At 43.4% G+C, this 12,334-nt stretch overlaps 1 protein-coding gene across 7 annotated transcripts in view; it reads right to left on the bottom strand.

The window, feature by feature from the left end:
• Window positions 1-12,334, bottom strand: part of CRYL1 (crystallin lambda 1) — a 248,069-nt gene that overhangs the window by 118,000 nt on the left and 117,735 nt on the right. For 6 of the 7 annotated variants that reach the window (XM_080662129.1, XM_080662128.1, XM_080662130.1 and 3 more), the window contains 2 exons: window positions 8,835-8,996; window positions 721-915 (listed from right to left, as the gene is read on the bottom strand). In XM_080662129.1, the coding sequence (XP_080518255.1) occupies window positions 721-915; window positions 8,835-8,996 (357 nt within the window). The remainder of the gene's footprint in view (window positions 1-720; window positions 916-8,834; window positions 8,997-12,334) is intronic. The other variant, XM_080662133.1, reaches the window with a different exon arrangement.

Below are 12,334 nucleotides of genomic sequence, written 5' to 3'. Positions count from 1 at the left end.
AGTGCTGTCACCTACCTGTGCACAAACCCACCCTGCACTTCGAGTCCTGGGGCACCATGTCCCCATACAAATGTAGCTGGGAGTGTGTGCAGGGAGGCCACTTCTGGAGGCCACTTCTTAGGTGACATGCAAAATCCTTTCATTAGAGGATGAGGTTAATTGTGAAAAAATAAATAATGTTCTTTTTCTACGTAAGACAAGCAAGCCTGTTACTAACAAGTGTAATTATAATTTTTTCTTCTCAAGCTTTTGAAATAAATTGGGTTCATTTAGAGGACACATGTGGACTGTACTCAAAATGTAAATTTTTTCCTCCTGAAAGATGATAACACTGGGGGTGAGTAGTCTGAGTCTATGGGAAATGCAGCATGTCACCCAGAGACAATTATGCGACAATGACACGAAGGAGCAGCAAACAGTCTATCATCCTGTCCTACATCAAATGACTCCATGTAACAGCATCTTTGAAACAATGAATGCTGCGCTGACAGCTTATCCTTGTTGCCTTTTCACTGCACCTGAGAAAATAGCTGACAGTCAGGCTCCAGAAACAGCGAGGAGGCCTGAACGCTGACTTCCTGCAGCCACTGCCCCCAGAAAGCTGTTTCCACTCTGCTTCCCCTCTCGGCTAGCAACCATCCCCAATCCCCCCCTCACTCATCCCCTCTTCCCTCACACTGTCCCTACTATTGTCCCCACTGGCCACTGCAGCCTGCGTACCTGCACCAGCCTCCAAGCCTCGCTGATGACCGCATACTGCAGGCGATTCAGGACAAATCCATCGACCTCCCTCAGGACCCTGACCGGGGATTGTCCGATCTTCTGCATCAGGGCGTGGGTCCTCTCCACTGTCGCAGGGGCTGTCTCCGGGTGGGGGACCAGCTCCACCAGAGGGACATAATACGGGGGATTCACCTTATGAGACAGGAGTGAAGACAGTCAACAGACAGCTCCAGAGTTTGGGCATCATTCTGCAGATCCTGTTGGCCGCCTATGTCGGATGGTCAGATGGGCAGATTCCTCTCTGGAAAGGACCCTTAGATTCAGCCCCAATGACAGCAAACTCAAAAAACAGAGTATTAATTCACAAAGAAGAGAGGAAAAGAAGGAACTCCAGCACCGGATTACATAGTTTTGTTTAAAGAATCATGTCCAACATAAGAGTTAAAATTTGGAGGTTCATACCACCATCCTGTACATTACAGCTATTCCCAAACCCCTGACCTCTAGGGGATTTTACTGCTACCAGCTGAGCAGACTTCACACCGACCCTAGTCACCTCTTCTCAGGACAGTCACTGTAGGTCCTGCAATTCTGCGTCCATTAGAAATGACTGACAGCATCTTCCCAAAACTTGGCATTTTCTTAACTTTCCAATGTTGAGTCTCAAACACCAACCTCCCCAGTCGAACCTCACCTATATATTGCACAGCCCCAGAATCCCTCCACAGCCTTGACCTGGGTTCAAAGTCTAGGACAGGAGGGCCTGTCCTCAGGAGCAGGTCCTGATGGAAATGCTTGTCCAGCCCAGCACCGAAATATTTGGCTATGATTTTCTTGGTTGACTTTGAAGAACCATTCTTGAAGATTCCCAGAGAAAATTATCAGATGTCCACAGACAGCAGCACGTAACACAACCCGACACCTCAGGTGCTGCAGTAAACTTTCCCAGGTGCTGCTTGTAGGTGGTTTTTCCTTTATACATGGGTGAAAATTGGTAGGACCTCATGTTACCAAATAACTACAAGAAGTATCCATTTTAAAATGACTCCAACAGAAAAGGAAAAGAAAATGTATTTCTCCTAGGACACTGCCTAGAATAGGTGGCTAGTCCAAATACAGCTATATTTTAATGGCTCCTGCTCTCAGCCTGTCCTGGTCACACTTGCTCAGCCCTCTTAGAAAGTGAGAGATGATGGCGCCTATTTTCAAAATAAATTATAAATCAATGCCTCACTTGAATCACTGTCTCCTGCCTTAATCATTGAATTCTTATAAAAACATTTCACCTCTGGCCTTTTTAAAAATCAGAATTATAGGAACTGGAACTGTGTTTGTATCAGATGAACTTTATCTCACTGTATAGCAGGGATGTTGGGCTCAGGGTCTCTTCATTGTTCTAAGCTTCATGTAGCAAGCACAGATGGAGACAAACAGTTTAAAAGCATCTTCATGAAAATTTGCTAGTTCCCTGTCTCCATTCTCCTCGCAGGCTCTGCTCCTGCCCGTGCCCTCTCTGAGTGATGGTGTTCCGGCTGCACCCTTACCATCCTTCTGTGTCCAGACTCTCCAGAAGGTCTTGTCAACTCCTAGGAATTTAGTGCCATCAACATGCGGAGACCTCACCAGAGTGCACCTCCCACTCCAGACCCACATTTAAACTGTGCACTGGATACTTTCCCTCAGACATATCACAGCCTGCCACAAGTTAAACTCATGGCTCTCCACCCAACACCTGCCCTCTTTCTAGCTCCCCGTCTTGATAAGAACACTCAACTTAGTACCACAAGAAGCATCCTTGGTCCCTGTCTCTCCCTACCTCAACCATTTCGATCAGTGGCATTCCATCAGTCTCTCTCACATTGATATTTCTCTCTCTCTCTCTCCCTCTCTCTCTCTCTTTCTAAAAATCAATGGGAAAAATATCCTCCGGTGACACCACCTCCAGTTCAGAGTCCTGCAGCTATTCCCCAGCACCCACTATAAAAGTCACAGCTACAGGGATTGGCCCTTTGCTGTGTCCCCAAGCTCAAGTTGATAGGCTGCTAGAAAAGGACCTTCAGGTGCCTGGGGGCTTGGATGGGGTTATTCTTGCCAGAGTGCCTCCTCATATGATAAGGAAATTAATCCCTATTCCATGCTCAGAGAAGGATCCTGACAATTATGACAGGTTAAGTCATAAATTTAACATGGTACATATGTGAGGAGAGGAAGGGAGAGGAGAGAAAAACAATGTAAGTGATTCTACTACAAAGGAAAGAATAGCTACTTCCTAAAATGTTCTTCCCTTTCTGACAGGGACATAGGACAGGCCTTCGCTGTTGGTCTATGAGGAAGATAGAGAAGTAGGCCCTCAAGAAATGGGGAAAACAAAGAAGAAAAGGAGGTGATTTATTTAAAGTAGTGGTCGCCAACCTTTCAGACCTCACGGACCACCAGTGGTCCGCGGACCACCGGTTGGCGACCGCTGCTTTAAAGGTTAAGCACACTGGTCCCTGGGCTGAGCCCTGTTGGAGGCACAAGAGGGGATTGTGGCACAAGGCTGTCTGAAAGCTCAGGTTGAGCTGGGCAGCATAGGGAGCCTTTCTCCATTCACCTTGTGAAAAGCCTTGCCTGACTCTGGAACAGAGCCGGAGGCATGTGATCAGATGATAGCACACCCAGGACACAGAGCCCATTTATTCTCTCTGCAGCCAATTAAAGAAGTTAACCTCACAGATGAAAGGCAGGCTGTCCCTTCTCCAAAAGATCCACTCATACCCACACAGCAGGGCACTTCTGTCCAGGTAAACTCCTCTTCCTCTTACAACATGGATACAAAAACGAAGGGGTCCTTGTGCACAACTGGCTCAGAGGATTTCATCTCTCAGTATTTTAATAATTTACATTTGTCCTCCACAGAGATAAAAAAAAAAACAACACCAAAAGCAGCCCCTGTGACAGGGAGCTGGCAATCTGGAGCAGGCAGCACTGTGCAATGTGCAGGACACAGACACATGCACTTTCCATACACAGCAAACCCAGAAATGGACCGTTCCAATGACCACCTGCATGTAGACAAGTGGGTTCAGAGATACCGCAGAGCAGGTGCATGCATGGCAGGGAGTGCTGGACCGAAGCACCCTAGGCACCTGTGCAGGCCAGCCTGATTGAATCCCAGCAGCAGCCCAGCTCCGGCCTGACTGGTAACTAGGCTACAGTTGTGCCTTTGGGAGCTGCTCCCATTCAGGGCCGAAATCCTTGTGGGCTGACATGTGTCATCCCAAGGCAGTTACATCTATGGAGCATCTGTAACACACAGAGGAACACCAAGAGCACTGGATGCACTAATGAGGCCCCATAAACTCCACAGGACCATCACATCCCCAACTGAAATAAGGAAGGAAAAAGGGAAAACTTAATTATAAAGTGCAGCTAAAACTATTGGTGGAAACCTGGGGTGTCTTGATGGGCTGCTGACATAAAATCTAAGCACCAAGACTGACTGCACCGAACTCAACCTTCAGACAGTCATTGGCAAACATTGCCCCAAATGGCCTCTACACCTCTACAGGGAGGACAGGCAGACAGGGAAAGGCAGCAAAAAAATATCAGATAGAAAGAATGTCAGGACATAGAGAATGGTTGTATCATCCCTCTTGCTTCCCCTGTTACTTTTCCCCTCTAAATCCCATTTCAACTACCTGAATGCTGAGAGAGCACAACCAGTGCTGAAAGGCCCACTGGAAAGTTGCCCACCAAGAGAACATGTGCGATGTCAAAACTCCCTGGCAGATGGCCCTTCTGTGCAAGGGTGGAGACAGCAATCTTTCAGGGCATGAACAAGCTTCCTCTTCCTTTATCCTGTTTCCTGTCCAGACAGAGGATCCCAGTTATGGGCCCTGAGATGAGGGCAGTGGCATGTAAGCTGACACCTTGAGCTGCTCCTGCCTGGCCAGCAGTAACAGAAAACTCTGCAGCTCCTCAAAGGTTACCATGGGCCCTGGTCAGAGCATCAGTCGCGCACCAAAGGGTCACACATTTGAATCTCAGTCAACAGCACGTACCTGGGTTGTAGGTTCAATCCCTGGCACCAGTAGGGGAATGTTTAAGAGGCAACCAATTGATGTGTCTCTCTCACATTGATGTTTCTCTCTCTCTCTCTCTCTCTCTCTCTCTCTCTCTCTCTCTCTCTCTCTCTCTCCCCCCCCCTCTTTCCTTCCCTCTCTTCCTCTCTCTCTCCTACCCTCCTCCCCTCCCTTCCTTCTGCTCTCTCTAAAAATTAATGGAAAAAATGTCTTCAGGTGAGGATTAACAAAACAAAAAGAGGTTACCAACGGTTCTGGGTTCCGTAGGTACTGCTGGTCCAGCTAAGATTGAATTGTTCAATATGCTTTTTGTCCTTTGCAGAGGTCAGTGGTATGATCAAAAGGTGAATGACACCAGCACAGAAGGAAAAAGGGATAAAATTCCAAAGATGGTTAACCTGGGTGATTTAATTTGCTTTAGTTAATGTCATTTGGTTTTAAAATAATTTATAAAAGTAATGAGAGGTTAATTTTTAAACTGAGGTTTGACTGACTTTGACTATGCAGTTTGTATTGCATTAAATAAGTAAAACTCAGCAATACTGGCATGGTATGACGGAGAGAAATGTCATTATTCAATAGTCACGGATCGAGCACCTAGTCAGAGGCATGGGGCTAGTGGACAGAAGAAAGTGAGTAAGGTGTGGTTTCACCCATTGGTAATTTAAAATGGAATAAATGTAGTAAAAGTCTTTTTTCAATTATTTTTTATTTAAGTACTAGAGGCCCAGTGCACGAAATTTGTGCACTCAGGGGCGGGGGGTCCCTCAGCCCGGCCTGTGCCCCCTCGCAGTCCGGGAGCGCTCGGGGGATGGGGAGCAGGCCTAAGCAGGCAGTTGGACATCCTTAGTATTGCTGCGGAAACAGGAGAGGCTCCCACCACTGCCACTGTGGTCGCCAGCCGTGAGCCCGGCTCAGGGCTTCTGACTGAGCAGCGCTCTCTCTGTGGCAGCTCCTGTGTGGTGGTCAGTGCGCGTCATAGCGACCAGTCATTCAGTCATTTGGTCGCTTAGGTTTTTATATATATAGATAGTTGGTATACTGGTTATATTAATTTCATGTGTCCAATATAGTGATTCAACATTTTCATACCTTACAATGTGATCACCCCACTAATTCTGGTAGTTATCTGTCACCATGTAACTTATCACAATATTATGAACCCTTCCTCTTTTTCCCCCAGACCCTCACACCCAACCTTCTGGCACCCATCCCTTTAGTATCTGTTTCTAAGAGTCTATTTCTGTTTTGTTTGTTCATTTGTTTTGGAATCAAATGATATTTGTCTTTCTCATTTGTCAGACATATTTTACTTAGCATAATACCCTCTGTGTCCATCCATATTGTAGTAAATGGCAAAACTTTACTTTTTTATGGCTGAGTAGTATTCCATTGTATATATGTACCATATTTTCTTTATCCATTCATTTATTAATGGACACTTGAGTTGCTTCCATATCTTGGCTATTGCAATAATAATGCTGCAATGAATATAGGGGTGCATGTATCTTTTTGAATTAGCATTTTGGATTTCTTTGGGTAAATACCCCAAAGGTGGGATTGTTGGATCATAAGTTAAATCTATTCTTAATTTTCTTAATAATCTCCATACTGTTTTCCATAGTGGTTGCACCAATTTGCAATCTCACCAACAATGCATGAGAGCTCACTTTTCTTCCCATCCTGACTAGCACTTGTTTGTTGACTTTTCGTATGTATTATTCATGGATTCAATTCTTTGTTTTGTTTTTTATTTGTTTGTTTGTTGACTTTTTTTTTTTAATATATTTTATTGATATTTTACAGAGAGGAAGGCAGAGGGATAGAGAGCTAGAAACATCGATGAGAGAGAAACATCGATCAGCTGCCTCCTGCACACCTCCCACTGGGGATGTGCCCGCAACCAAGGTACATGCCCTTGACCGGAATCGAACCCAGGACCCTTCAGTCCGCAGGCCGACGCTCTATCCACTGAGCCAAACCGGTTTTGGCTGTTTGTTGACTTTTTGATGATAACCATTCTGACAGGTGTGAGGTGATATGTCATTGTGGTTTGGTTTTGATTTGCAGTTTCCCTGATGTTTAGTGACACTGAGCAAGTCTTATCAAAGGATTTAGGAGATATTTTCTGAACAATTTGATTTAGTTGTTGTTTTTCTAAACTGCCTCAGAAGTAAAAACATTGGTTAAACATTGCAAGCTTTCAAGCAATGAAGCAATCGAGTAAAAATCTAGTAAGTGGTTTATGGTTTTTAAGGGATTTTATGAGCATGTAAACGTCACAGAAGCAAAAACTGACATCCTTCATAGAACATGGCCTTTAGGTGCTTCATTTAAGGTTTTCATGGTGCTAATTCACCTGTATTTGAATGGTAACTAAATGTGACTGGTTCAGGGGTCCTCAAACTTTTTAAACAGGGGGCCAGTTCACTTTCCCTCAGACTGTTGGAGGGCCGGACTATAGTTAAAAAAAAAAAAACTATGAACAAATTCCTATGTGCACTGCGGGCCTGGGACGAGTCGGCTGCTAAGAAGGACAGGCAGCGGCACCCGGCGGGCCAGATAAATGTCCTCGGTGGGCCGCATGTGGCCCGCGGGCCGCAGTTTGAGGACGCCTGGGTTTTATCCTATGGGCCTAAGTCTCTCTATTTCATAATCATTCTTCACACTTTCCATTATACTTCAGTACAAGGATATCTAGACATCCTGAACCACGAAGTCCTTAAGTGGTAGTCCAAGCCATCCCTCTTTGCCCATATAAAATCTAGCCAGCATCTGTGATTTGCTCTTTTCCTTCACCTCCCTTTGCCAACCTCAGACCTCCTCACTCTAAACTACTCTTGCTCAGAAGGAAGAACATCCCTGCTCTCAGTTCCAGAGGCCCTAACCTCTCCTGGGGCCATTCTCACATGGAATGCTGTCCCAGGTTCTGTGAACTGGCTGCCCCCTCTCTAAGCCACCTTTAGACTACCCTCCAAAGACAGTGTCTTTACTGCATCACCACACTGCTCTGTCCCTAAACCAGTCCAATTCCTCAGAGCAATTGTTTCTCTACAACACAACTCTTCCCAAGCCTTCTCACTTTCTCCTCTGACTCCCAAGTGTATATGCTCTTCCAGTTCAGCTGGTCCCCTCACAGTTCTGCACACCTGATTATAGTTCTTAGCCTAGGGTCTTTCTTATACCCTTTCCCAAACTCATACACTCTTCTCATCAGCTCAATCAGATTCTATCTGATCTTCTCAGCCTCTTCGTGTAGCTTCTCCCGAGCCTTCACCTCCAAAGGCCTGGTGGTGCTAAAGATGTGATCATCATCCTATACTGTCATACTTCTGATGACTTCAGCTTAGCTAGCTTTTCTGTCCTAACAGATCATCAGGGTTCTCAAAGGTCATGCTGAGCTCACAGTTGGGACTCAAACATCCACCAAGTGATCTCTCTCTGATCCTCACACTAACACATTAATCTCAAGAAGACGAATTGAGTACTTACATGCCAACTTTAAACCCATTGCCTACTATGCCTCCTAATGTACTCCTAGTGAATAAGTCTGCCCAGGCAATTACAACAGATGGGTGGAAGGGACCACCAAGAAGGAGGGGTTCGTACTGAACTGAAATCTCAAGTAAGACTCAAAATCTGCATTTTGGCAAAACTCATCCCACACAGTACAAGTGACAGTGTACACATTATTTTAATTAGACTTTTTCTTCAGTAGGAGAATTATTAGTTTAGTATTCTCTCTCCTTGGTTGGACAGTGAGTTACTTGAGGGTGAAAGTCTGTAAGGATTGCTTATTCTGTCCCACTATGCATTAGGTACATATATACAATCCAAAAAAAATTTGGATAAAATTCTTTTAGAAAATGCTGGTCTTGTACAACTCTCTAAATATGCTAAAAACCATTAAATTGTACAATTTTAATTGTGTGGTATGTGAATTACATGTCAACAAAGCAGTTAAAAAATACTAGTGGATTAAACAAAATGTAATACTCCCCAAAACCGAAAAGAGATATGATCAACATCTAGGTTTGACATACTCACAGGATGAGCCACAATGCACTGCTTTACATGCACTAACCCAGCAAACAGCTGGGAAGGCAAGAGGCATGAGGTGGAGCTGCTGAGGACAACGTCATCACTGATGATTCCATCTAACTGAGCAAAAATCTTCTTCTTCAGTTCCAGGTCTTCTGGAACACATTCCTGAGGAGCACATACACAAATCACTACTCTGACCACTGCTCTCAGGCCCTGAGCAAAGCATCTCGAGTTCTATTTGTTTCAAACCAGAACCAATTAGAAAACCACAAGCAACATTTAAGAAAAAAACAAAAAGCTACCCAACAATATGATAAATCTTGATAACTCTTGAAACTGGGTGATGTCTACCGGAAAGCTATATTCTCTAGTTTTGTGACCCACCAATTCCATGTCTGGCTATTTATCCAAAGAAATACAAAATACTAATTAAAAAATATATATGTTTGTTGAAACATTATTTATGATAGCAAAGATATCTTGTAGCAAAGATATGGAAGTAACCGAGGTGACCATCGATAAATGATAAAGAAGATATAATACACATATACCATGGAATATTATGGAACAATGGAAAAGAATGAAATCTTGCCATTTGTGACAACACAGAAGGACATAAGGGTATTAAGCTAGGTGAAAGCAATCAGACAGAAAAAGACAAATACCATATGATTTCAATTATATGTGGAATGTAATAACTAAAATAAATAAAGCAAAACAGAAACAGACTCACAGATACAGAGAACAATCTGATGGTTGCCAGATTGAAGGGGGGGTGGGGGGGCTGGGTAAACAGGTGAAGGGATTAAGAAGTACAAATTAGTAGTTACAGATTAGTCATGGAGATGTAAAGTATAGCATAAGGAATATAGTTAATAATATTATAGTAACTATGTATGGTATCAGATGGGTACTAGATTATTGGGGGGGAATCACCACATAAATTATGTGTCTAATCACTATGTTGTGCACCTGAAACTAATATAATACTGTATGTCAACTGTAATTGAAAAACAAATGTAAAAAATTAAAATTCTCATAATAAGAAAGTCCTCCAACCACATAGAAAGGGAGAGTCTACAAGCAGAACACACTCAGCAGCATCTCAGGCAAAGTGCTGTGAACATCAGTGGTGTCATCACCACATTTTCCCCTATCTGTCATCTTCATGAAGAACAAGTGTGTTACATCCATAATTCTCCAAAGGCTTTTAAGCATCCATAGATCATTGGAAATCCTTTGGAAATATAACTTTGTTTCTAAAAAGCTAAAATTACTTGAATAGGGGTTGAGGAGGAGATGTAAATTGGGATTAAATACTGCAGATAACAACCATGCTGAAATTCTCATCATGCAAAGCTGGGGTAGAAGTGAGATGACGCTGTCAAATACCCAGAGCCAGTCCCCAGTGAGGCATGTTCCTGGAATGGGATGCCTGTGGTGGATCCCTGGCTCAGAAGCAAGCAGAACAGGAAAAGGATGCTCACTGCTTCAACCCTGCAAGTAATAGAGGCATCTTTCTCTGCCTGCCACCAACAGCTCTGGGAAATCATACCAGCGGCCACTTCATCCAAGGTGGTCCCCGAGTACCGGGAGGGAACAGGCCCTACAGGGGGAACATCACTATTCCCAACATCCTCTGGTGAATTCAGGATCATGGTTCTCAGTATCAGCATCAGAATCAATGCGGTGCTCATTAAAATGCACATTCTCAGGCTCCCACTAGACCTACTGAATCAGTCTCTGGGAGTGGGACTCAGGCATCTGCATTTTAATCAAACATTCTGTTGATTGTTGTTCCTAATAAAGTTTGAGAGCCACTATTCTGAAGTATGGATCCAAAGTGTGGTGTGCTACCAAATATATCCTCAGGGCTCTGTCCTCTCTTCTCCTCCATGCATAGACTAACCAAGTGTGCCCCGATTAGTGTAGTAGCACTGAAATAGTAGTAGTAGCATAAAAACCAGCAGACAACCAGAAGTGTGCAAAAGTGGAAGTGCAATGATGAAGCACTACTAGGTGCTTCATCAAAAGCACCCAGTAGTGCTTCAAAACCTTCCTCAAAAATAAAGAACATATTTTCAGGCCTTATTTAATAATATCTAATAGTTAATAATAATATCTAATGTTTTGAAATCAGCTGTGTAAATATTATAAAATGAATTCCATTTCTGTATCATCGCATGATTTTAAAATTTAACTTGAAAGATAGGGCATCAATATTGCGTTTGTTTATACTTTTAAAAAAAATAATCAAACAATGTGAAATTTTTTTGAGAACAAAAGGTCATACCAGCACCACATCGGAAAGACAGGGAAAATGGAGTCATTTAAGAACTGTAAAGCCCATTGTGTTAAATCCCTTTATCAAATGGGGAAAAAGGCTACAGTATCTGGCTGGTTGTATTGAGTAATTCCTGGATCAGTAATGTCTGCAAGTTGGGTTAAGTTTAAATGGAGCCTTGTAGTAAAGCCAGAGACTAAGAATGATGGCGATACTGTGTAAGTTAATAAAAGAGCCCTTGTGAATAGCCCTATTGTGAGCCTGTCATGCAGCTTCTCCCTTGAAACTCTATGCCTTTCTTCAGATCATTTGATTATCAAAGAGGCAAGAAAACTTGAACCAGAGGAAACCCAAACCTGCTGCAGTGAGTTATGTAAGGCGTTTTTCTTTTTTTTTCCCCAGGCACGTTGGCTTGAAGCTTTGTTGTTGTTGTAGTTGTTGTTTTTAATAGTATCCCAATTGTGCTCAATTTGCTAAGCCAGGGTTATGATACCTCCCTCATGCATGTTAAGTCTGGAGTTCATTTCCGATCTTTAATGGGGACCCCCCCTTGTCTGAGAAAGGGAGTCTGATACACCGTTAACTAGGACTTTCATCACTTGCGGCAGATTACAAAGCTAAGTGAAGCTACAGGCATTCTCTTTCCTACGTGGGCTGAACGGAAAGGCAGGGACAATATCAAACAATGAGGTGGCTGACAGCCTAGCAGCCAAGTAGCCAAGTGTTCTCTCTAAACCGCAGCAATGTGACCAGGTAAGAACACCCCACCCAAGCCCATGCATTCTCAACTCTACGGTGTCTTTCAAGGTCTTTTCTAGAGAAAGCCACCAAATGTGAAGTGTTAGCAAAAGCTCCATCACTACTGAAGGTAATTAGCTAGTTTGCTTAAACTCTAACAGCACTTTCAAAGCAATGACTATTATTCGTGTTTTGTTTGAGGTGGAGGGAGATGATATTCTCATGCAAAACCACTCTGGTGCTCTAATTTTGATAAACAAAACAAAACAAAACCTTGGGGATGAGGTCACAGTGAGAAAAACACAGTGTAACAAGTATCACAACTATTGCTGGTACATCAAAAGGAGGTCATTCAAGTCAGGCAGCATCAGATGGTTAAAAGGTGGGATTGAGTTTAAATACTCCTTTTCCCCTTTCCATCTTGAAAGGAAGAAACTGAATGATGGTATTATAGGTATAGCATTAATTCCCTCTAACTTAC

The sequence above is a fragment of the Plecotus auritus genome, assembly GCF_963455305.1.
Source record: "Plecotus auritus genome assembly, chromosome: 3".
In the NCBI taxonomy this organism is placed as follows: Eukaryota; Metazoa; Chordata; class Mammalia; order Chiroptera; family Vespertilionidae; genus Plecotus; species Plecotus auritus.
This window is presented reverse-complemented; position numbering and strand designations above follow the sequence as displayed.